Consider the following 24522-nt stretch of genomic DNA (forward strand, 5'->3'; position numbering starts at 1 on the left):
AAGGTAAAACTGGAATCAGAGTCATAATGACTCAATTTACCAACATGAAGAGATCCTTTACATGATGGCAAAGCAAAGCATGAAATGCAAAAGGGTAAATGGACAGGCTAATGCATAAAAACACAGAACTCTGGCTAGAACAAAACAACACTCACAATAAATGGCACAGGCCAAGATAAATAAGGGCAGAACAAACACAACAAACGAGGCTTAGTACAACAAATGATCAGCAAACACAGGGTATATAGATACACAAGTACTAATGAGAACTGAACAAGAGACAGGTGATATAAATGAGGAGCAGAGAAAAGGAAACTAAGGAAGAACCAAAACAAAGAAGCAAAACAAGGACATGAGACAGGGAAATCATAGAGGCAGAGAGACGTCAGGAAGGGACCCACCGTGACACACACCAGAACCCGTCTTATACACCAGAACTTGTCTTGCTTGGAGATGAGGTACTCATGCCATAACATGGGACATCAGCACCTATACTGAACTGTTTTTTAAAAATCTATTCATTTATTTATTTATACCTATTTTCATGTATTATATATAATGTTTGTCCATTCATTGGGTTACGTTTGTAAGGCTAAATAAACTCCTATTGTTCAGTTCAGTTCAGTCTTTAGTACTACAGCACTTTTCTTTACTGTAATGTTAAGTTTTTACTGTAATGTTAAATGTAATGTTCAGTGTGTTGTTTACTGTAATATTAAATGTAATGTTCAGTGTTTTTACTGTAATGTGAAATGTAATGTTCAGTGTATTTACTGTAATATTAAGTGTAATGTTCAGTGTGTTTACTGTAATGTTAAGTGTAATGTTCAGTGTGTTCTTTACTGTAATGTGAAGTGTAATGTTCAGTGTCTTTACTGTAATGTGAAGTGTAATGTTCAGTGTGTTGTTTACTGTAATGTGAAGTCTAATGTTCAGTGTGTTTACTGTAATATTAAGTGTAATGTTCAGTGTGTTTACTGTAATAAGTGTAATGTTCAATGTGTTGTTTTTATAATGTTCAGTGTGTTTACTGTAATGTTAAGTGTAATGTTCAGTGTGTTGTTTACTGTAATATTAAATGTAATGTTCAGTGTGTTTAGTGTAATGTGAAGTGTAATGTTCAGTGTGTTTACTGTAATGTTAAATGTAATGTCCAGTGTGTATACTGTAATATTCATTGTAATGTTCATTGTGTAGTTTACTGTAATGTTAAGTGTAATGTTCAGCGCGTTGTTTACTGTCTCCTGATTACTGTCCTCATTATTCCGTCTTGCTTACACTGTCCTAATTGCACTCTCCTTATTACACTGTCCTAATTGCACTGTCCTAATTACACTGTCCCAATTACACTGTCCTTATTACACTGTCCTAATTGCACTGTCCTTATTACACTGTCCTGATAACACTGTCCTCATTACACTGCCCTAATTACACTGTCCTAATTACACTGTCCATATAACACTGTCCTGATTACTGTCCCAATTACACTGTCCTTATTACACTGTCCTGATTACTGTCCTAATTACACTGTTCTGATTACACTGTCCTAATTACACTGTCCTTATAACAATGTCCTTATTACACTGTCCTTATAACACTGTCCTGATTACACTGTCCTGATTACACTCTCCTAATTACAATGTCCTCATTACACTCTCCTTATTACACTGTCCTGAATACACTCTCCTTATTACACTTTCCTAATTACAATGTCTTGATTACACTGTCCTAATTACACTATCCTGATTAGACTCTACATTTCACACATTACCCAGAGATGTCGCTGCAATGATACTGGTTAGCATAGAGCCTTTATTGCACCCACCCTCTACTACCTTAGAGAGGAGAGAGGGAGAGAGAAACAGAGTGAGAGAGAGAGAGCGAGGGAGGGATGGAGAAAGGGAAATAGGGAGGGGGGGAGGGAGAGAGGGAGAGAGAGAGAGGGAGAGCACATGTGGTCAGAGGCCAAAGGGGGAGAGGAAAAGGTCTCTCACACAGACGTTCGCCAGCTGCCCTGCTGTAAACACTTAAACTCCAGAGAACAGGCACGCACACACCCACACACGCCCGCTGGCATGGCCAATGTCATCATCATCATCATCATCATCATCATCATCATCATCATCATCATCAGTTTAAGTGTGTATGCTTTGACAGAATCAAAACTAATATGAAATTGAAACACTGCTCAGATTGTGAGCCTCTCTCTTTTCCCCTCTCTCTCCTACCCCCACTTCCTGTTTGATCTGTGCACTAGTGGGGTGAGGGCATGTAAACAGCAACCTGAGGCTCAACAAGAGTCCCCCTCATCTCCCTCCCTCCCTCCCTCCCTCCCTCTCTCTCTCTCTCTCCCCAGAGGACAAAAAGGAGCGAGAGAGCAGAGGAGGGGTGGAGAAGGGGCGGCGGCTTAGCCGAGAGGCCACGGAGGGGCCTGGGGCGCGCTGAAAGGGGGCGGGCCGCGGCCGGGGCAGTGAACGGAGGAGAAGCAGAGAGCAGGAGGGCTGCTGTGATGGCCACCGGAGATATCACCACTCTCCCCTCCACGCCGGCCGACGGCGGGAGCGCCGCGTTCCCCCCGGGCAGCTTCAAAGAGCCCAAACGGCTCTACTGCAAAAACGGGGGCTACTTTCTGCGGATCAATCCGGATGGCAGGGTGGACGGCATCCGTGAGAAGAGCGACCCCCACAGTAAGCCCCGCTTGGCACCGCGTCTACCCCACGAACGGTCAGAGAGCGTCGGGGATGGGGGGGTTCAGCCAAGCATCCTTACGTTATTATGTAGAGAGCTGGGGAGGAAAAAGAAGCTGGATCCTTCTGGTAGATGTTCTGCAGCTTCTGGGGTTTTTTTGTTGTTTTTTTTTTTTTGGGGGGGGGTGCTGTTTATGTTTTAGTGCTTGTTGCGGTTTTAAATCTGGGTTGTTGTTTTTTTTTGTCGACGTTAATGTCTGTGAATGCTATAAAGCGTTACAGCGCGTCATAGCCGATGCCTTTTCATCAAGTGTTACAGAGACACTGCTTGCTTGTTTTAAAGTAAAGTGAAAGGACCTGAAGGCAGCCATCTTAGCCCTGTGTATCCACAGGAATGTTCTGGAGATATATAACTTTAGATATGATACAGGAAAATAACGCAGTGAGAGTGCCTGGAGAGGAGCGTCTCATTACTGTATAGTGATGTAACCGTCCTCGACTGACCTCGGGACGTTTCAGGTAGAATGTTCACGTTGTTGCTCTTGTGGTGCTGTAATGATTATTTGAGGAAGTCACACTTAATAGGGTCTCATTATATTGTGCATAAGGTAAGGGACAAAACCATTGAGAACCACTGAGACAGGGCCTCCCAGTGCCAGTCCTGGCTCGCATCTTCACCCTACAAACGTAACTGTACATTCCTAAACGGAGCAGTAGTGTGTGTGTAAAGGGGTGGTGGGTTGGGCAGAAAGAGAATATGAAAGGGTATATAAATGTGTTTGAATCCAGTGCCAGTTTTATAAAATTAAAACCTCAATTCAACAAATGGTCAATTTAACATATTGTTATGTATAATTCTATCATGTTAGCACAACGTTTAAAGAAAAATCAAATGCAAAGAGAAGCAGAACAGAAATGTAAAAGTGGAAATGTCTGATACACTATTATACAGTGGGCTTACGTCTATGTGAGGTTTATGTGTCTGCTGATAGTCGGATGGTGACTGAGATTGTTGAGATTATTGGAACCTAACCTGAACTTCCCAGAGGACTGACTAGCTAATAGCCTTTCTTTCACTTTCTCTCTGCCATTGTCTCAGTCCCGTTTCTGCCCCTGCTGAAGTGTTTGGGCTACATGGCCTCCCAGATGAAAGTTTTCACAGATACAGTCCTAACAAGCTGTTAGGAGAAATATCTCAGAACGTCTGGTGAATCTCTGGAAAGATCAAATAGCAAAAAAAACCCAAAATCTATTTTCTGCGTCAATGAAGATTGCAATAACTACAATAAGCTTTAGTTTGTCATTTCAGTATGTTCTTTTTTCTTCATGAGCAAAAAGAATCGTTAGTATTAGACCGCTCCGACGCCTCGGTTACATCATTACATCGTTATGACTAATTTGTACTGGACGATCCCACATTTTGGCATATCTTGATGTCCCAGCTGTACCTTTGAAGGCCGAAATTTTGACCGAACAGTCCACCAGCGAGCTTGCTGAACAGTACCACTCCTCTAATATCAGTTCAGACCAGAACACCGAGTAGCCCAGGAATGAAGCCGTGTCCTGATTGATACATGAAATCCAACCACAATAGGACACCTATAGGAGAGTTCACTCCAGTTGAAGCCATTGACAACTACTGGTGATGTGCTCTTGAGTGTGTTCAGGTTCTTGAAGGGTTGTCCCGTTTCATATGGAAAGATTAAAGAGCAAGGAGACACTTGGAAACAAGGGGTGGAGGGAAAAATACAAAATGGGACTCAGCCCTTCCGTTCTCCTTCAGTCTCTACCTTTATCCTTCTCTCAGTCCTATTCTCTCATTTTCTCTTTCTCAAATTATTTTTTCTTTTTCAGTACCGTTTTCTTTCGCTTTATCTTTATTCCCACCCTCTCTCTCTGTCACGCGCACAAAGCACCTGTTGTGACTCACTAATCTTAACAAGCCTTCCAGTGTGTGTGTGTGTGTGTGTGTGTGTGTGTGTGTGTGTTTGTTTCTCTCCCTAAAATGTAATAGTGACATTAGTCATTGGTACTGAAAGTCATGTCCGGTAAATAGTCTGCTGCCCTTCTAACCAATGAGTGGCTGAAGAATGCCAGGAAGGAGTGAATGAATCACACGTAATGCATTTAGGGATGAATGAATGAAACAAAGGACAGAATCACTGAGACGATTGACACGAACAAAGAAGGATGGAAGAGCAGAGCAACAATACACTTGAACGAACTAAGAAATTAATGGATGAATGCATTTGATCATACGAATTTAACGTCAGCAGTTGGGCCCCCGGTTTTGTCTAAGGCATACTTCTGCTTGTAGTGTAGTTTTAACGCCCACGACGTTTCCATCTCGCTTCAGGGTAAAAACCCGAACACGGGACAGAAGTACTTTATCTGTGAGTGCTGCGATTGCCGTTAGCTCAGTATTGAAGAATGCTTCTTTCCCCTGCCCACCAGGAGACGAGCCGTCTCTTTCCTCAAGACTGTCCAAACACAGTCCTCATATCCTGCGATGAACGGAGATGTTTAGCCATGCAAACATGTGTAAGCGATTACAAAACACTGAAAATCCTACAGGAGGGACAGGCTGACTGTATCTGGAGCTAAGGTAGGTTTGGTTGTTTTTGTGCACAGCACTGGGCCTTATGTATTTTTTTTCCCGTCCCAGTTCGGCTGCAGTTGCAGGCGACGGCCGTGGGAGAGGTGGTTATCAAAGGCTTGTCTGCAAACCGTTACCTGGCCATGACCTCAGACGGGCGGCTTTTTGGAGCGGTGAGTAAGTCTCTCTAACTCTCCTTCCAGAGGGAGCCTTAGGAAAGTTTCCTGGCCTGAAACAGGGGTAAGGGAAGTGAAGCACTCCTTTATATCTCTCTGTCTTCTTATTCCTGGAAGACAATCCTGTCATTATCAGTGTATCCATTCCCTTTGTTTTTCTCTCAGAAACATGGAGTTAAGCTCAAAGTAAAGGTAGATTTATGTATAGAGTGCTTTTTACAACACGCATCATCACAGCACAATACGCGCCTTAATGAGCAAATCACAGATGAGCGTGGCAAACTAAAACTCCCTGTGCAGAAGAATAGAAGAAACCTTGAGAAGAACTGAGACTCACAAAGGAGCTCAAACTTGGCCAGTTTATGTTCGGTTCATGATGTATTACGTTGTATATAATCCATGCAGCTATTTCAGTACAAGTGTGAGCTATTTCAGTGAGTCACATGTGGGTGAGCAGTTTCTGCAGCTGATCCACTGGAGAAGATGGACTGTGTGGAAGAACATGGCAACATTCTTCTGCTGGCAGCACTGGCACCATCTCAGATTGCTGATCACCAATGTGCAGGTCTAGTCCAGTGTTGGTGTCACCTCCACAGTAATATGCACATAAACCAGAAAGATGTAGGTTGGATCTGTAAAGATGAACAGTTCGCATACAGTAGATGAACAACATGAGAACAGTTCGCATACAGTATATGAACAGCGCCTGAACAGTCCATATACAGGAAATGAATACCACACAGTCCATATACAGTAGATGAACACCAAACGAACAGTCCATATACAGTAGATGAACAACACGCGAACAGTTCGCATACAGTATATGAACAGCGCCTGAACAGTCCATATACAGGAAATGAATACCACACAGTCCATATACAGTAGATGAACACCACACGAACAGTCCCTATACAGTGGATGAACACCAGGTGAACAGGCCGCATACAGTAGACGAACACTATGCAAACAGCCAATGTACAGTAGATGAATACCATGTGAACAGTCCAAATACAGTAGATGAACACCACGCGAACAGTCCATATACAGTAGATGAACACCATGCAAACAGTCCATATAGAGTAGATGAACACCATGTGAACAGTCCATATTCAGTGGAGGAAGACCACGCAAACAGCCCATATACAGTAGATGAAGACCGCGTGAACAGTCTGCATACAGTAGACAAACACCACACGAACGGTCCATAAACAGTAGATGAACACCACATGAACAGTCCACATACAGTAGATGAACACCATGCAAGCAGTCCATATACAATAGATGAACACCACGAACAGTCCGTATAGAGTAGATGACCACCATGCGAACAGTCCATATACAGTAGATGACCACCATGCGGACAGTCTGCATACAGTAGATGAACACATGAACAGTCCGCATAAAGTAGATCAACACTGTGTGAACAGTCTGCATACAGTAGACAAACACCACACGAACGGTCCATAAACCGTAGATGAACACCACATGAACAGTCTGCATACAGCAGGCAAACGCCACATGAACGGTCCATATACAGTAGATGAACATCATGCGAACAGTCTATATAGAGTAGATGAACACCATGCAAACAGTCCATACACAGTAGATGAACAGCACATGAACAGTCCATATACAGTAGATGACCACAACGCGAACAGTCCGCACACAGTAGATGAACACCACATGAACAGTCCACATACACTAAATGAATACCACGCAAACAGCCCATATACAGTAGATGAACACCACGCAAACAGTCTGCATACAGTAGACAAACACCACGCGAACAGTCCATATACAGTAGATGAACACCATGCGAACAGTCCATATACAGCAGATGAACATCACACAAACAGCCCATATACAGTAGATGAACACCACATGAACAGTCCACATGCAGTAGATGAACATCATGCAAACAATCCGCATACAGTATATGAACACCACGCAAACAGCCTGTAAGTGGCCAATGATCAGCATGTGTCTCTGGCAGGTATATCTGTAGCAGCAGAACTAAAAGGGAGGGCCACAAGATGACCTCAGTGTGGCAGGGCCCAGAGGCTGAATACAGTGTGGGGGCTCTCTGAGACCCTGCATATCATCACGAACCTAAGTGAAAGCATGAAGTTTCTGGTTGACAGCATCAACATATCAGATTACCAGAAAACTCTGTGACCAGGGGCCCCTGGTTCTGCACCTTTACATACAGAAGGCTGACTAGAGGCTGGAGTTAATATGTGTCTTTAGCTTCGATTTACAAATTGGGAATTCTGGAAGGAGCTTTATAGAGTAAAGCTCTTCCCCATCTGAAATCTTATCTAGTTTCTAAGAGAAGCCCTGCATTTTGAGAGCGCAGCATGCGAGGTGCGCTATAGTATACAATAAGTTCTCTGATACTGTAGGGCCAGACCATTTAAGCACTTTATATGTCAACAAGAGTAACTCAAATTGACATCCAACTGTGAGCCAGTGCAGAGCGGAAATTACAAAATGGTCAAATGCTCCTGCGCTTGTAAGGATCTTTGCTGCTGTATTCTGTTTACATTTATTTAGTGACTTTTGAGAGTATCCAATTAGAAGTTTGCAAAAAATGTTGCATCTGTTGAGTACTTATCTCAGTATTTATCTATGAAGTATTTATCTCAGTTTAGCTAAATTCTGTAAATGGAAAAACTCAGTTTTAATATTACATATATGAGTATCCAATGAGAGATCAGAGTAACAACATCAGTTTTTATAACAGTCTTGACGGTAACTGAAATGCCCTCATAACTTAGAAGAATATTGGAGTTCTTGCAGCCTTGGCTCAAAGCGATGACATCAGTTTGACCTGCTGACTAGGTCACGCTTTACGGCTGTAAAGGCTACACAACACTAAAGGCTTTCAGACTAGTAGTCTCAGCTGGGATGTCTACTAGGAGCAACAGTATCGAACGCATCACTGAGGCCAGGATTCCATTTGGAATGGGCTTTTAACACGTCTCTGTGCTCATCCGGGAGTAGTTTCTCTTCATGCTTCATATTATATTAAAAACTGCACTTATGAATTTGGCATGCAGTGTGTGTTCTGATGCTGGAGAACTACAAACATGTCAGTAGATGTTGTCTTGGAAAAGAATACAAGCCTGATATGTTTTATTTTTAGATAACATACGTACTTCCGACACAGGTTCAAAGCTGCCTGTGTGTAGAAATTCTCTACAGTGTGCTACAGTTGACATGTGATTCCTCTCCGAGTTTCTAACAGACTTGAGTTTGCATTTGTAATGATTGAAATTAAACACCAACTTTCTGAGTCTTGACTAATATACCTGCAAGACTCTGATTGGTCGTGTGGCGGTAAGATTCCTGCAACAGTGCTTTCTTCTGCTCTATGGCTGATAGTAGAGCTTTAGTGTCAGAAGTCACAGCCAGAGAGCCTTGCCTTGATTCTCCTTACACGCACAGTTATCAATGAAGCTGGACAGAGTGTCTTGACTGAGCTGTTGGTAGAACTATATTGTTGACAGAGGCGTTTAACAGGAATGAACTAATAAAGTGTCACTGGAGCTTTTTAGCAATTTATGAAGGAAAAGAAAATGTTACTTTTCATGTAAAATGTCATTTTTCTAATGAATGAAATGAAATCTGACTGAAAACACTGTTCCCAAAAAGTGAATGTTAGAATCGTGAACACTGATGACCTGAGGAAAGACTGACGCACTCTACTTCTGTGGGCAAACATTACCCAGAGCTTGTGTGAGCGGATGGGAGAGTCAGAATCTTTAGGATGCAGTCACATGCAGTATTTTGTGTAGTACCGCACCATTACCATGCCAGTGCAAACCAGTACATAGCAAACACAGCATTTTCTAAATTTCTCACATGCAGAAGGCTTGATTTAGTGAAAGTAAAGAGTTTGCTATAATAATAATAATAAATACATTTGGTTTATAAGCACCTTTCAGGATACTCAAGGACACTTCACAATAGCAACATGATACATGATAAGAATGATGAGAATAACACAAAAACAATGACAGTAGATAAATGAAAATAAAAGTAGATCTCAAGACTTGGTAAAAGTGTGGTACCAGCAGATGTACCAACATTAAATATTCGCTACAGATATTTGGTATTATTTAATATTTAGTATTAAATGGTAAATGGCTTTGAAAAATCAGCTAAGAGTACAATTTTTACATTTTTTTATGGGGTACCAGCTTTCAATCAAGCACCATGCTCTTTCTTGGCCATCTAATTTCTAATTTTGTCTGAAGGATTCTCGACACATCTTAAAAGTCTTGGTAACCTGATTTTGTTTCCTAGAGGCGAACGACGGATGAATGTTACTTCCTGGAGCGCCTGGAGGCCAACAACTACAACACCTACAGGTCCCGTAAATACCCTGACTGGTACGTGGGCCTGAAGAGGACGGGACAGTACAAGAGCGGCTCGAAAACCGGGCCCGGCCAGAAGGCCATCCTCTTCCTCCCCATGTCCGCTAAGAGCTGAGCGCTCTTCACCTCGACAGGTGTTCACTGCCGGGGCCCAGGCGGAAACTCTTTGGAGATATGAACGTTGGGGGGGGGGGTACACTCGCGCAACCCAGTGTAACATTAAACCAAAAATATTGCTTAACTTGCTTTCAAATCAATACTGTCCACCACCAGTTATTTTGTTCAAGCCTTTTATGAAGCAACTGCAAAACATCGGATTTCCTGCAGAACATCAACTGCAGCTTTGAACACTGAAAACTTTGTGGAAAGCTTTCTATTTCTTTGAAGGCTGTGCTGCTGCTGCAGCTTGACCCTGACACCAGCGTTTGAGAGGTGCGCGTTGGGAGGGAAGGCCCCTCAACATTTATGACTGCACTTCTTGTCTTGAAGGTGGGACCCACGTTTCAAAGGAATGTCACAACTACATAATGTGAGTTCAATTTGTGCTGCTTGTATGATTTCTACCTTCTGTCTACTTTTAGTGTGTATAGATCAAATTATGTTTTTTCAATATGATTTTTAATATTTTACAAAATGGATTTAACCAAAAATCTGTAGGTTCTATAAAAAAATTTGCAGATATTTTTACTGTTTCAATCAGCCGTCCATAACATTTATATCAATATACTACACAACATCCATTTATTTTATTGTAAATACTATATTTACACTAAAAATGGTATTTAAGGCAAATGCTTTATCTCATAATTATTGACTTTCTATTTGAGAGCAGCTTATTGTAAAAACTGTTTACATAGAAGACGTCTTTCCAAACTCTATGCCTTCAGTACATGTGCACAGAATGGCACAGAAAAGGACAGGGATGAAACTAACCCCTGGGACACTTCCGCACCGCCTAGATTAATGCCCCGGGGGCAGTTTCCTGTGGTAGAGCTGATAGATGAGGCCGGTGTAGACCGCAGGCATGTCCTCCCTGCTCAGATCCACGCTGCTGAACCCCTGCTCCAGGCCGTAGCGCAGCAGAGAAGCCACGCGCCGCGTTATGGGCGTGGCATCCACCCTCTCTGCCAGCTCCGCCACGCCTAGCCAATCGCATCGCAGACATTCATGCGGGCAGACGCTGACGTCGTACGTTAGTGGACTGAGACGGCAGATCAGGTACATGTCCGACATTCCGAATGCTCCAGGGTGGTTGTGCTGCTGGCGGATGCACAGGAGCGATCGGAATTCTGACTGCACACCTGTTTCCTCAAAGACTTCTCGAATGGCCGTAGCACCTAATTTAGGGGTAACATGAAGATGTGGGAAGATGAAAAGAAGTTTCGTTTGATCCACATTATTAATGTACAGCATTCACAGAGACACTAAAACAACATATGAATAATCCAAACTGACCTTTCTAACAAATGTCTTTTAATGTTGAATACGGTCAAAACCACAAAGATTTAGAAAAGTCAGACCTAAGTTGATATTTTTAAGGGAGGTTCTCATTGTAGAAGAACTTCTTATCATTTGTGGGACATTGTTTGTGTAACTTCTTAACGTGGCAAAAACTATCTGGCAAATATTTGGATTAAAAAGTGGTTAAAATGACGAGCTCCATAAAAGCCAGGAGAAGTAGCGTACATGGAGCTGAGCTGTGACTCGGACATGACAGAACAGACATGGAAAGAACAAACAGACTAACACAAAGGATGACGTCAACCTGACCTTACACTCTCATAATACCATAAAACAGCAGAAATGCATTTATATATATTTTTTACATTAAATACCCATGTTCATAGACAAATATTTTTGTATAAGAGGAAAAAAGGTGTGTAACGTTAGAAATTCATCTAGTGAGGTGAATATGATTTTGTTAGTATGGAAATTTGTATGTTTGAATGTACCAAACAAAAGTGGCATTTCAGTACATTTAATTTATGGTAAAATGTAAATATATAATCTATGGTATCAGATGTCGCTGCACTAGATGCTGTCAACGCTGGCCTTAACAGAATGTAAGATGAATCTCAGAGTTGCGTAATGGCTGGTACAGGCGGCATGGTAGTGGTGCACCTACGCGGTTATGTGGAACGGCTGGTGGGATACTCACCAATGTCTTCCCCAGGGTCTGACAAGCCACCAGGAAACTTCCATACGTTCTCAGTCTGAAACAAATGTTGTCACTTGTGTTGCGTTTTTTTGAAAAGGATTTCTGTAAGATGTTTCGTAGTGCTAGCTTTAATCTCCTCATTTAGCTTATGGTCCCGTTTATGGTTTGCTTTTCTTTTCTTTTTTTGGAGAATACCTTTATATTTTAGAAAAGTTACAATCATAACTGTATGCTTATCCAGATTCCTCTGTTGAAGGCTATAGATCTCGTTCTACTGATGTCCAGAAACCGTTTCATGTTTATTAATTGATATTTAACACAAAGGGAAGTGCTGCTACATATAATTCAGTTCTTACTTGAGTTGTGTTTCTTAATCACATAGACCCTTCAACACCACACTGCAGAAATATATCATTAATAAAAGCTCTGAAGTTGTATTTTCTTTGTATGAAGTATTTCTGTGGAAAAAAAAAAAAAGGTGTTTGTATATATTTGACCAACTGCATTCACGCTACGTTTCGAACCAACATTTGTGGAATCATACAGTGAAGCACACTGCCTATACTTCTGCCAGCAAAGCCCACACTCTGCGGCGTGGCGGTGAAATCTCCTCAGGCTTTCAGATCTGGAAAGGTCCACGACCAGAGCACCGATCCTGCGGCTCACTGACCGCTGCGAAGATATCGGTGGAACGCCTCGCCTCGCCCAGCAACGGGGGGGTTAATGATAGCGTGTATTGAGGGAGGATGGGCGTGTGTGGGACCGAGGGCATGGTTGCCCAGCTTGGTCTTGAGATCGAGCTGATCTATAGCTGGTCAGGAAACGCTTTTCTGCGCAGTGTTTAGAAATGAGGTAAACGACCTCACAAATCTGTCACACGGCCCAGTGGGGAAGGACAGGAATGAACAAATATGAGACAGTATCACACTTCCAGTTTACACTGTTTACATACGCCTTGTGTTCTTAATTCAGAACCATTCTTGAAGGACTTTAACTGAACGCAAAAAGGCCTTTTCCACGTTGGGAAACCAAATGTTTGCGATGAAGTTTGTCGTCACCTCATGTGGACAGAAACCTAATGCTCCTGTTGAGTCCCATGGCTGAGGAAGCTTAGGTACAGGGGTTATGGGATCTCTGGAGATCCGGTTATTGAGTAACCTGAACAAGAGCACACTGCCGCCTGTGTCTGACCGCGCAGGGGCCGCTCTAACGGTCACTGACCAGACAGAGAACAAACGAGAGAGAGAGAGAGAGAGAGAGAGAGAGAGAGAGAGAGAGAGAGAGAGAGAGAGAGAGAGCGAAAGTAATCCTACATTCCAACATTCCATTTACTTCTTGGAAAAAGTGGGATGTTTTTTTTTTAGTGGACAGGACATGCCAAGAGGTCCAAACACTCTATAAATGGTTGAACTGTTCAGCCCAAGTTCTGAGCTTCAGTGGATCGACTGGGGCTTGACGTGAAGGGGAAGTGGAATTCTTCATCTTAACAGCGGAGAGGAGAGCCATTCCCACTCCCACACGCCCCTTCCCTCTTCTCAAATCCACAGCCTGTCACAGATGACGGGGAACCAAGCAGAGCGGCGAGCTGCCATGATCTCCATTTATATGTGCATGTATTTAGCGGCCGGGGGCGGGGCCAAGCTGGTGTGAGCTCTGTTTACGCATATGTGCATAATGAGAGTTGTATTTAGCAGCTGTGGGCAGGGCTGAGCTGGAGAACGCTCCATTTACACATATGTGAATAACGAGGGCTGTATTTAGTAGCCGGGGGCGGGGCCAGCATGGAGTGAGCTCTGTTTACGCATATGCGCATAATGAGGGGCTGTATTTAGCAGCCGGAGGCGGGGCTGAGCTGAGACGGGATTGGTGCAGAGGAACAAGCCGCATCTGTCACAGCCCTGGATCGCTCACGTGTGGTGTCGTGTACGTGCGCACGTGCCAGCGTAGGCTGTGACCCAGAGGAGACCCCTGACCTTTATGGCACAGAAACCTGGGGTTCTGTGTTATTGGCACACCTGTGCCAAGCTGAACTGATTTCTGGTTCATATTTCGATTGGAAATTGAAGTGACAATGTGCAAGAGTGTGTGTATGAAACTACAGTCTTTACAGCGTAACACACAAAGGAGCAGTGTGCAAGAGTGTGTGTATGAAAGGTGGAAAGGTTCAGAGGTTGGTACCTTGTTCCTGTCTTGCACAACAAGGACTTTTCGGTTGGATTCATTCACAACAGCACCTTTGGAAAGGACAACAGAGAAAAACACACATACATGCTGTCTGTCTTTCAATTAAACACAAACTATACAAAATGAACTTACCACTTATTACGTTTTACTGGAACTAATCAGCCTGTCCATCTCCTGCCCTGGTCACCCTATGACATGCTAAACGTCATTTCGTCTTCTCTATGCCATAATTTCACTATTACGCCATGACTGTTAAAGGTCAGTGAGCTTCAGATGGGTGTGTATGGAATAGTGGCCGAGAAAGAAAGAGAGAGAGAGACAGAGAGAGAGAGAAAAAAGAGATTTCATCAAGAACTTCAGTCTTGGTTACAAATGTAACAGAGTACATCATTATAGTGTAAATAGACAAAAGGGCAATAAAACAGTTCACTGTGGAATCCTTTCCCCTCTAGCACGCACACACACACGCACGCACACGCACACGCACTCACGAACACATTCACTCTCACACTTGCACGCATGCACACGCACTCACTCACTTGCACACACATGGACACGCATGAACACATTCACTCTCACACTTGCACACACACACGTGCACCCATGCATGCACACACAGATACTGATCTGATATCTTACATTTGAATGTCACCCGATATTAATATTTTCAGTTAAAAACTACCATTGAGCTGTAGTTTAGTTGTTTTAGGAAATTGTGCTGTGAGATGTATTATATATGTTAATAATAATGTTTGTGTTGTATTGGTGTGTGTTAGTGAAGTGTTAATGCTGAACTATATTTCAGGTGTTTCAGCCCAGCTGAGTGAGAGGACTGTTCTCTTTGTTGGTGTAGTGTTAGTAAGCGTTAACGCTGAACTGTTTCAGGAGCAGTGTGTGAGTGAGAGGACTGTTCCCTTTGTTAGTGTGTGATAGTGCAGTGTGTGTTAATGCTGAACTGTGTTCCAAGACCAGTGTATGAGTGACACCAACACACTTTTGGGGAGACTCTGAAACGCAGTACAAACTCATGGAAATGAAGAATTTCAATTGCGCACTATCGGTAACCTTTAATAACCATAAAATATAAAGATCTATATTTACCAATAAAGTAAGTCCATGTCCACCAAAAGCCACAGCAGGAAGTTTGAAATTTAAATCACATCCTTCTGTGAGATTATTGGCTGGTTGCAAAATAGAAATCTGATTATTGCTTGACTCAGAAAACCTAGAGTTTTCCCATTGTCTGATTACCCAAGTGCACGAAACATGATTTTCTGCAGTTATTTTATTTGATTAAGTTCTTTTGCAGAAGAGAAAGAATTGTTACGTGTGGATGGCGTTGGATGAAGAATTAGCTACACTGCACCTGGACAGGTAGCTAGTTATGTAAAATGTCTGAATTAGCTCACTGTTTGTTTTTTCTTTTGTGCACAAGTAAGCAGAAACAAGAATTGGCCCACAATTTTGTTATACCGTTTATGTCCGTGTACCTTTCATTAATTGATTTTCTGTATCTAATCTTCAAATAGAAAAACTAAAAACAACCCCTTATCTTTGCACCGAATCGGAAATTAAAGAAACAAAAAATGGCTAATCGCTAATCACCATAAATAGCACAGACTGGATATCTACCACATTCCATCGATCCAGGTCATGTCATACAATTTCAAAATGTTTGACATTATCCGCATCAATTTACACACGTATGAACTGAGGTCAAAGGTCAAATATAAGCTTGGTACCCAGGTTCCTGGATCCGCAGGTTTAGGGGACTGTCATCTCCTCTAATGAGGAACGCATCATTTCATGTGGGCTGCACACGTGCCAAGTAGCGTTAACTACATACATCGTCACCTGCAACTGTCTTTCAGGACGGACGGAGCGTGTGTTTTGAGTGGTTTTAATACATTAATCAAACAGTAGCAGGGGACGCACTTTGCTTTTGCTAGTGGTGAGAATTGTTCAGATATTGACAGGGATTTAAACATGGAAGGAAACTATTTTAGTGAAAGTGTGCGCAGCACGCTCTACCAGAATTTTACAGTGTTTAAAAAAATGTAAGCATTAAAAGTAAAAATGCACACATTTTATTACATTTTCTTTTTGGCATGTGTGATGTGGTGACGGTAGCTGGGCTCTGCACAAGATAATAAAACAGCATAACTGGACAGTTTCATTTTTCACTGATATGATTTGGGGTGTTTTAATAATAATAAAACAAATTGCAATGGATGAGAAGTCAAGTGATTGACAAGAGAGAAAGCGAAATGTCGCAGCCTTTCAAACTTTTAGCTGGTTTGTACTAAAAAGGTGTTTAAGATTAAAAGTAAAAAGCAATGATAATCTGTGTTCAACTGCCTAAAAGTGGCGTTGAATCATGGTGTTAAATCGGTGTATGGTTAAAACGTGGCGTTAAATTCTGGTTTTGTTAAAACGTGGTGTTGAATCACCAGTGTTTATGGGGGTGCTGTTAAAATATAGTTAAACATACATATAAAAACTTCCATACTAAACACCTAATCATGTAGATACCATAGCTGTGAATGTGTGACCTGAATCCTGGAAAGATTCCCGGACTGATCAACTGTCCCTGTCCGGCCCTGACTGAGTCAGTTTAGAGGCAGACTTACAAGTTGTGTCAGATATTTCTGTCACGCTGGTTGGTGCCGAGGTAGTAAATCAGAGTGGCCTGTCTGCTCCTCTGGTGTGACTGATGGTAGTTAATGTGTAGTGTGTAGCGTGTGTTATCATGACAGCATTAGCCACCATTATTCAGGAACTGGCATCACCGGCTATGTCTCAAATATTTACGGCCGCGATAAACCACCCATACTAGTAGCCATGATAAATTAGTTAAGGTTAGCTTGCCTTAGCTGAAACTCACAACCTGTTCAGGAGAATATTATCTAACTTAGCATGTCTTAAAGTCCTTCTGGGCTCTAAGCTGTCTTTCAAATGCATCAGCAATATAACTTGTTTTACTATGTCTGGTCGTGGTGTTTGTCTGGTCATGGTGCTTTACTAGAGGCCAAGCTTTTCTAGGTCAGGTACCGTAGAATCGAACATTAATCCTCTACACTCACAGCTGCCCTCCCCGAACAAACACAGCAGGCATCTCCCCTCATGTGGACCGTTTATGAGCCCCTGACCAAAGTTCATTGTCCCTGGTTAAACAAAATGTTCCTCTTGTTTTTCCATCCTGGGCTGAATTTCACAGTTCTGTGCTAAGCATACAGTTTCCTTGCAGAGACATGTTCCAACATGTTTATTTCTACTGCTATACAGTCGAGCGCCCCCTGCTGTTTACAAGCCGAAGTGATATTCAGGTGGCATTTTAAAACACAGGAAGGAATTCATACCAGTTTTATCCATAAACAATCCCCGCCCCGCGGGCCCCGCTTACCCGCTACACCGACCTGGTGCGTGGCGTAGCCGGGGAGGCGGCTTTCCCCGGGCCCCAGCCACAGGCTGAGCACGGCCGCGTCCCTGCGCGCATGATGAAACGCGAAGCCGTGCACCGCCGCTGCGGCCGCCAACCGGGACAGGGACAGGGGCACGTGCAGCCACGCGGCCGTCCTCCCCTCGGAGCGCCACCGAGAGAGGGAGTCTGTCACGTGCGAAACCAACAGCAAGCTTTACAAACACAAACAACCGTAGAGGCAGGGAAAGACTCACGGAAATACGAGTTTAGGATTGGAATAGCATAACTATAACAGAACTGCAATGCAATAATGCAAATATAAGTTACTACATATAGCCTCTATGAGACGTTCATGTTAAAACCGAAAACTTAAATAAATAACATTTAAAACAACATATTTTGCGCTGTTTGTGCACATGCAGATTGGGTAAATCCATTCACCTCGGAGAATACTGCTGAACGCAGCCTCGCTGACATTGGCGGGGAAATCTCGTACGGTCACGCCGCCAAACCTGTCCACCTCGCCGGTCAGAAGCGCGCCGTCAGCCCGCTCTGCGCTGTGAAACCGGACTAGCTGCGCACAACCGGGGAAGGGTCGCGGCGCTGAAACTGCCCTCCGAACCGTGTGAGTAGCTAGGGCCGTCATGGAACACGGCAGCGCTCGCGTTAGCGCCGTCATAGTGGCGGACGGGCGGACGGTTGCACGGTTGAAGATGCACGCACAGCGCGTGCAGATCTACAAGCGTTTTCACACGTTGCCATGTGAAATGTCAGATTGTTTCCAAACACAGTTCCGAATTATGACTTTTAATGTTTTTGTTGTTGTTGTTGTTTTTCCGGGACCATTTTATCGGTGAGATAAAATGCTAGCGTCCTGTTTTTACCGTCCTTTACGGTAAGGAGGGAGCGGAGACGAACTTTAAACCGGAAAGTTTATCCGCAGCCGAAGCGGCGTGGGGTTTAATTTGCACATGCCCGGTTACCGTGTAAAAGAAGATGTCAGCCAAGAAAAGCAAAGGGAAGTCGAAAAAAGCATTTGATGGAGACAGCTCGGTCCTCAGCACGGATGGTTCGGGGAGCACTGGCGATTTCGACTCTTCCGCATGCGAGGGAAGCGGCTGTGTGCTCGTGACTGAGTTCGTAGAGAAAGGTGAGACGTCGGCTAGGTCAGCTAAGGCCAGTGCTCAGAAATGACACATAACCGCCACAGACCTTTGGCATGCATGCTGGAATGCAAAGCCATGCTTTTCATCCGTTGTTTTGCCGTTCTGCGCCTGAGATGGGCATTTCTAAACATTTCATTTCACTCCGAGAACGATGCGACACCGACCGGATCGTTTCTGTTGACGGGAGTGTTTTATGTAGAAGCTGTTGGTGCTTGTGTGTGAGAATGCGCCAATCAGACTTTTAAGAGATATTTGTCATGTCTTGCTATCTCTGTCACTCCATCTCGCTTGCGCGAGGCAGCGGAAGAAACGGCCCCGAAGCGATGGAGGTCTTATCTAGCCCAGCTGAGCGTGAGCACGATAAAGAGCGTGAACGCTTGCATCGGACGACCTGTTCTCCTCACAAGTTCTACGGGACAGCAGGAGGTGTGTGTGTGTGTGTGTGTGTGTGTGTGTGTGTGTGTGTGTGTGTGTGTGTGTGTGTGTGTGTTGAATGATGCTGTGAATCCAGTGAAGGCTTAACACCAGCAGCTGAAGGTCTTCTTGTCCATGCTGTTTTAGTCCTGGAGGACTGTGTACTATTGTCCAGATAGCAGAATAGTCCCTATCTGCACTTTAACCATGTCACTCGCTCTCACTCACTTGATGTTTGTGGGTGTGAGTTTGGGCGTTTGTGTGTATGTGTGTGTCTGTAGGTGTGTGTAGCGTGGCCAGTGGGCCTGGTGTGTGTGTGTGTGTGTGTGTAGCGTGATCTGTGTCTCTGTTCACTAGTAGAAGGGCTGGCCTGATGTGTGTGTGTGTGTGTGTGTGTCCATGTGTCCATAGGTGTGTGTAGCGTGGCCGGTGTCCCTGTTCCCCAGTAGAAGGGTGGGCCTGACGTCTGACACCCAGAAAAGCTTGGGCGTGCGGCCAGGTGCTGGAGTTACAGTGCAGCCCATCACGGGGCCGATCCTTCAGGCAGAAGAGCTCCGGCTGTCGCTACAGTAAAGGCCCCAGCCAACACCAACCCCACCTGCGTTTTTAGAGGCTCATGTTGTAGAGGACACCTTTTGACAACGTGAATTCTTAATAAAATGCAAACTATCACAGTAAAGAATAGTGAAGAATAAAGAGGAGTGCATTATTGAGGCATCTATGGAGTATGTGCCCGCTTGCCATTTTTGAGTCAATGTCGCCATCTGGTGGTTACGTCGCTTTTCTCGCCTGTGTGCGCTGAATCCGCGCGTGTTCTCTGATTTCAGACCGGAGGATGAGCGCCTGGTTACGGAAGACTTCAGAAGTTTCCTCGTGCGTTCGTGGGGTAAGCTTACAGTCCGATGTTGTTCGACACTGGAGGGTCACTGCAGCGATTCAGTACACGTGACCGGAGCCGTGCGTGTTTTTCAGTAATGCATTTTTAGGACTGAAATTGCATGTTTGTAGCAACGTAAGAATCCGTAAACTGTGGAGTGTATGCGTGAGAAGGCACTCCGTACTTCTCTCTCTCTCTCTCTCTCTCTCTCTCCTTCTTTTAGAGGGCAGGCTCCTGCTCTCTGGCACGTCCTTGCCCGTGTTGTATTTTGGACGCAGCTGTGACGTCAGGGTGGACTCGGTGAAGGGTGTGGACGGGGTCACTCTCTCTCCCCATGCTTGCGTGCAGTCCCCTGTGCAGGACACGTCCCTGGATCTGTCTCTGGAGCTACGTCAGCTGACCCTGAACCCCGTGCCGCCCGGCCTGTCTGCCAGCACCCCGACACGATGTTGCCACCCTTCACCTCTGACCCCCACCACACCGAGTAAACGGAGTGCCACGCCCCTCGTCCGCAGCGTCCACTCCCTGTCCGACAGCCCCCTGCCCCCCATGCCGGCGATGCCCGGCGAGTCCCCGGCGCCCCCTGCCTCTCGCTGTGGGAGCGACACCTTCTACGCCGTCTGCCCCGCGACCAAACTAACCTTTGCCCACGACTGTGCACGTGCTGCCGAGGACGAGGGTCAGGAGAGGCCGAAGGTCACGTACGCTATGATCGGAGGGTTGAACGCTCAGCTGCAGGACATCAGGGAGACGATTGAGCTGCCCCTCCAGCACCCAGAGGTCTTCCGGAAGTATGGTGAGCACACGCACTCTCAGAACAGCCAGGACGCTCGCTGTCCTCATGTCCTGACCCGTCTTGCGGTCCAGAGTCCCACTAACGTCCGTGTCCTTCTGCTCAGGAATCCCGCCCCCTAGAGGAGTTCTGTTATATGGCCCACCTGGCACGGGAAAGACCATGATAGGACGTGCGGTAGCCAATGAGGTGGGGGCCCACATGACTGTCATCAACGGCCCAGAGATCATGAGCAAGTGCGTACTGAGATGATTGGTCCAAACGGAGGAGGCAGAGTTGTGTTGGCTCAGACCCTCAGGAACACATGATGAGCCCTTTAGCACAGTCAGTGTGTACAGAAGCCCTGTGGGGGGTTGAAGCTGTTTTGTGGTCATTTTATTTATTTATTTGTTGTTGCAGATTTTACGGTGAAACAGAAGCACGTCTCCGCCAGATATTTGCAGAAGCCTCGAGAAGGTACAGGCAGATAAATCCACCCCGTTTTGGTCGGCATCATCACCACGGCTACCTTGTGGCAGACGTACACCCTTGTGTGCACGTTTGCACGAACACCCAGGGACCTGTGACCAGCTGCACAGATTCAGTGTTTAAGGCACCTAACAGGCGAACATGTGATTCTCTGCTGCTCAGTCTGTCCGGCTGTAAAAACTCTTACTTAAAACACACAATGCGCTGCAGTACGTTTGGATATATTTGCATACTTTACGGATGCGCCGCGAGCCGCACTGCTACGTGCCGCACATGTACATCTTCACGTCTGTCGTTAGATTGTTATTCATTAGACTTTCCGTCTCACTGCCGATCTGCCCTGAGCCTCAGATAAATAAAAAGACTTTGACTTCACATAAAGAAATCCTGCTAATCAGGCTGCGTGTGTGTGTGTGTGTGTGTGTGGTTGGTTCAGGCAGCCTGCGATCATCTTCATTGATGAGCTGGATGCGCTATGTCCAAAGAGGGAGGGCGCCCAGAACGAGGTGGAGAAGCGCGTGGTGGCCTCCCTGCTCACACTCATGGACGGCATCGGATCTGTGAGTGCCAGGCCATCCGGGACTCCTGTAGGACACGGCTAATCAGTCAGGCGGCCAATCAGTCAGACAGTCAGTCTAATCCATCACAAAGTTTCTTTCCTGTATTACTTTTGGTGCAGGGTTGTATGATCTGAGCGAGTGAGGGTGTGTGTGTGTGTGTGTGTGCGCATGCGTGCATGCAAGCATGCATGAGTGTGTGTAAGTAAGAACACAAGTGTGTAAGCACTTTGTTCTCTTGTGGGGAGTATTCCCAGCTTTGACCTCAGCGTTGTGCTCCCTCTCTGGGCTGATTTGGGCCACTTTCCCCGCTCTGGGCACCAACAGAGTGTGTGTGTATGACTCTCAGCAGTGGCAGAATACGTTCTATATAAATCAGTTTGATTTTGAGATCTGACTTTAACGTCTGCGCAACAGTTGCTGGACGGGTTGCAGGAGACCCTCCGAGCCCCCGGGGCTTCCGCTCCGCGGCGGGAATGACGAGGGCATTCCCTCTGTGTCCGCAGGAGGGTCACCGCGGTAACCTGCTGGTGCTGGGGGCGACCAACAGGCCCCACGCACTGGACCCCGCCCTGCGCCGGCCTGGCCGCTTTGACAAGGAGCTGGAGGTGGGCGTCCCCGGGGCCGACGGGCGGAGGGACATCCTACAGAAGCAGCTGCGCTCTGTCCCCTGTGAGGCCACCACAGAGGAGCTGCAGGAACTAGCTGATGCGGCGCATGGATACGTCGGCGCGGACCTCGCTGCCGTCTGCAAGGAGGCCGGTCAGTTTTAGCAGACCACTAAAACCTGTGTGTGTGTGTGAATGCCTCTGAGCACGTGCGTGTGTATATGTTGGTTTTGGTATTGTGGTCACTGTTCAGGATGTGGGTAACTTTGCTTACAAGTAAACTTTGTTTACTTTTGTTTCATTTAATAAGCTTCTATCCTGCTCCATCAAGCAGCTGAAAGTTGTGTGTGGCTCTTGGGTGGTCTTGATGTGTGCCCTTAGCATCAGCAGTTACGGATGTGGAGGGGATCGGGGTTTAGTGGAAAGCCAGAAGAGGACCCTGGACACACACACACACACCAGTCCCTCGCTTTCCCTCTCTAGTGTAACATGCCGATTGCCTTTTTCATTCAGCGTGCATGTTAATATCTGTCCTACGCAAACCAGCTCACACCTCTGATTAGATTAAACCAGCTCACACCTCTGATTAAACCAACTCACACCTCTGATTAGATTAAACCAGCTCACACCCGATTAAACCAGCTCACACTTGTTTGCCCACCGCAGCTGCTAAAAAAAAACAAAAAACGACGTCTGCTTCCCGCCAGCTTTTTTTAACAGCAGATTGTGTGCCTGTGACCTCTGACCTCTCGAGATGTGGTAACAAATCAGCACTAGAGTATGTGAGGGGTTAAATACGGGTTCTGTTGCTGAAGTGTGTGTGTGTGTGTGTGAGAGAGAGAGACGTAAGGTTCTTGTACTGGGGTTTAGACTGCCAGAGACATGGTAGGCTGGGAAGGTTTACAGGAGCATGACTGGGTGTGGGGACGCTGTTTGGGGACACGGTGAGGAGACGCCGTGTGGGGAGCTACACTGTAGTTTGTTTACTGCCATTGTTCAGTCTTCCCGCCCATTTTCCTGTTGTTTTTTTGCTTTCCTTCTGCTGTTCTACTTTATTTCCCTCTGTGAGCATGTTTGACACAAACACACCACACACTTTTTCAGGTGAGCGTGCCTAAAGGTTCACCGGCCTTTTCCCCTTTTAGGACACAATGACAGCATTTCCTGTCCAGACAGGATGTGGCTATTGAGGGTCATGTTGGCGACCTCCTGACAGCTGGAGGAACTTTAGGAAGGAGAGAGCGAGGGAGGAGGGGAGAACTGAGCCAGACACACATCACACTGTTGTCTGCATTTCTGTGTCTCCTGAGAGAAGGCTTTTGTGTGACCACGGCCAAGGCAGCTGTCTTTGTGTGTCCGAGTGTGTACGCGTTTCTTGTGTGACTTCTCTCGACTTCTCTTATGGCCTGGCAGTTACAGTATCTAACACAGCACTGACCTCCTGCACCAAGCTGAGATCCTTGTCCTTAATACACAGCTGTGTGTGTGTGTCTGTGTGTTTGGTAAAGTTACTGTGCACTCAGCATTCCAGTCCTGTGACACACAGCCCCCTCACTTGCTGAAATCCACTCCTCTACTGCAGAAGATCGATTAGCTGCAGGTTGCAATGACCCTCTTCTCCACGCTGGGCCCTGAGCATGCACGCGCGCACACACTGCTGAGCCGCTTCCGGACTTGCATCGGTGGCAGATCCAGCTCTGCGCTCCTGTCGATGAAGGAGCAGGATTCCGTAATGCTCTCTCCGAGTTGTAGAAATCGGAGGGTGTCCTATAACAGCGGAAGAGAACTCCTGAACAGTTTTTTCTGTTATTCCGCCCGGGCCGTGGAGGACCTATTATTAAAAATAATGCCTATTGCTCTCTAGTGGCCAGATGAGGTAACGCTCCTGGCCGGCGAGCGTAAATCTGTACCTCTTTCCTCCCACTTCTCCTTCTCGTCTCCTTTTTGGTGTCTTTGGTTGGATACGTGTTATTCTTTTCCAGCGAGACGCCTCAGCCCAGCGCAGGTGCGCTGCGCAGAAAGTTCCAGAAAGACCCGC

At 45.5% G+C, this 24522-nt stretch overlaps 3 protein-coding genes across 9 annotated transcripts in view; 2 read left to right on the forward strand and 1 right to left on the reverse strand.

The window, feature by feature from the left end:
- The first annotated feature begins 2390 nt into the window (after positions 1 to 2390).
- fgf2 (fibroblast growth factor 2) lies at positions 2391 to 12433 on the forward strand. The gene is made up of 3 exons (XM_027028978.3): positions 2391 to 2687; positions 5353 to 5456; positions 9768 to 12433. Exons 1-3 carry the CDS (start codon positions 2510 to 2512, stop codon positions 9951 to 9953), a joined length of 468 nt encoding a protein of 155 aa, XP_026884779.3. The 5' UTR covers positions 2391 to 2509; the 3' UTR covers positions 9954 to 12433.
- On the reverse strand, positions 10497 to 18280 carry nudt6 (nudix (nucleoside diphosphate linked moiety X)-type motif 6). 3 transcript variants are annotated; one of them, XM_081710154.1, is made up of 5 exons: positions 18043 to 18280; positions 17584 to 17787; positions 14175 to 14230; positions 11997 to 12051; positions 10497 to 11175 (listed from the first exon to the last, which is right to left on the reverse strand). In XM_081710154.1, exons 1-5 carry the CDS (start codon positions 18278 to 18280, stop codon positions 10799 to 10801), a joined length of 930 nt encoding a protein of 309 aa, XP_081566280.1. In that variant the 3' UTR covers positions 10497 to 10798. The 3 variants fall into 3 exon arrangements, 1 of the variants encoding a protein (XP_081566280.1); XR_004776736.2 differs by lacking the exons at positions 10497 to 11175; positions 17584 to 17787; positions 18043 to 18280 and adding an exon at positions 14313 to 17577 and having other exon boundaries at positions 12014 to 12454; XR_014122579.1 differs by lacking the exons at positions 10497 to 11175; positions 14175 to 14230; positions 17584 to 17787; positions 18043 to 18280 and adding an exon at positions 12541 to 14166 and having other exon boundaries at positions 12014 to 12454.
- Positions 18281 to 18509: 229 nt separating this feature from the next.
- afg2a (AAA ATPase AFG2A) overlaps positions 18510 to 24522 on the forward strand; it is a 54285-nt gene continuing 48272 nt past the window's right edge. For 4 of the 5 annotated variants that reach the window (XM_081710147.1, XM_081710148.1, XM_081710149.1 and 1 more), the window contains exons 1-9: positions 18510 to 18751; positions 19069 to 19193; positions 19593 to 19750; positions 20009 to 20067; positions 20282 to 20854; positions 20958 to 21087; positions 21251 to 21307; positions 21756 to 21879; positions 22383 to 22638. In XM_081710147.1, coding sequence (XP_081566273.1) covers positions 18598 to 18751; positions 19069 to 19193; positions 19593 to 19750; positions 20009 to 20067; positions 20282 to 20854; positions 20958 to 21087; positions 21251 to 21307; positions 21756 to 21879; positions 22383 to 22638 — 1636 coding nt within the window. In that variant the 5' untranslated portion in view covers positions 18510 to 18597. The other variant, XM_081710151.1, reaches the window with a different exon arrangement.

This window comes from Electrophorus electricus, chromosome 3 (genome assembly GCF_041902795.1).
Source record: "Electrophorus electricus isolate QZ-2024a chromosome 3, ASM4190279v1, whole genome shotgun sequence".
Taxonomy (NCBI): domain Eukaryota; kingdom Metazoa; phylum Chordata; class Actinopteri; order Gymnotiformes; family Gymnotidae; genus Electrophorus; species Electrophorus electricus.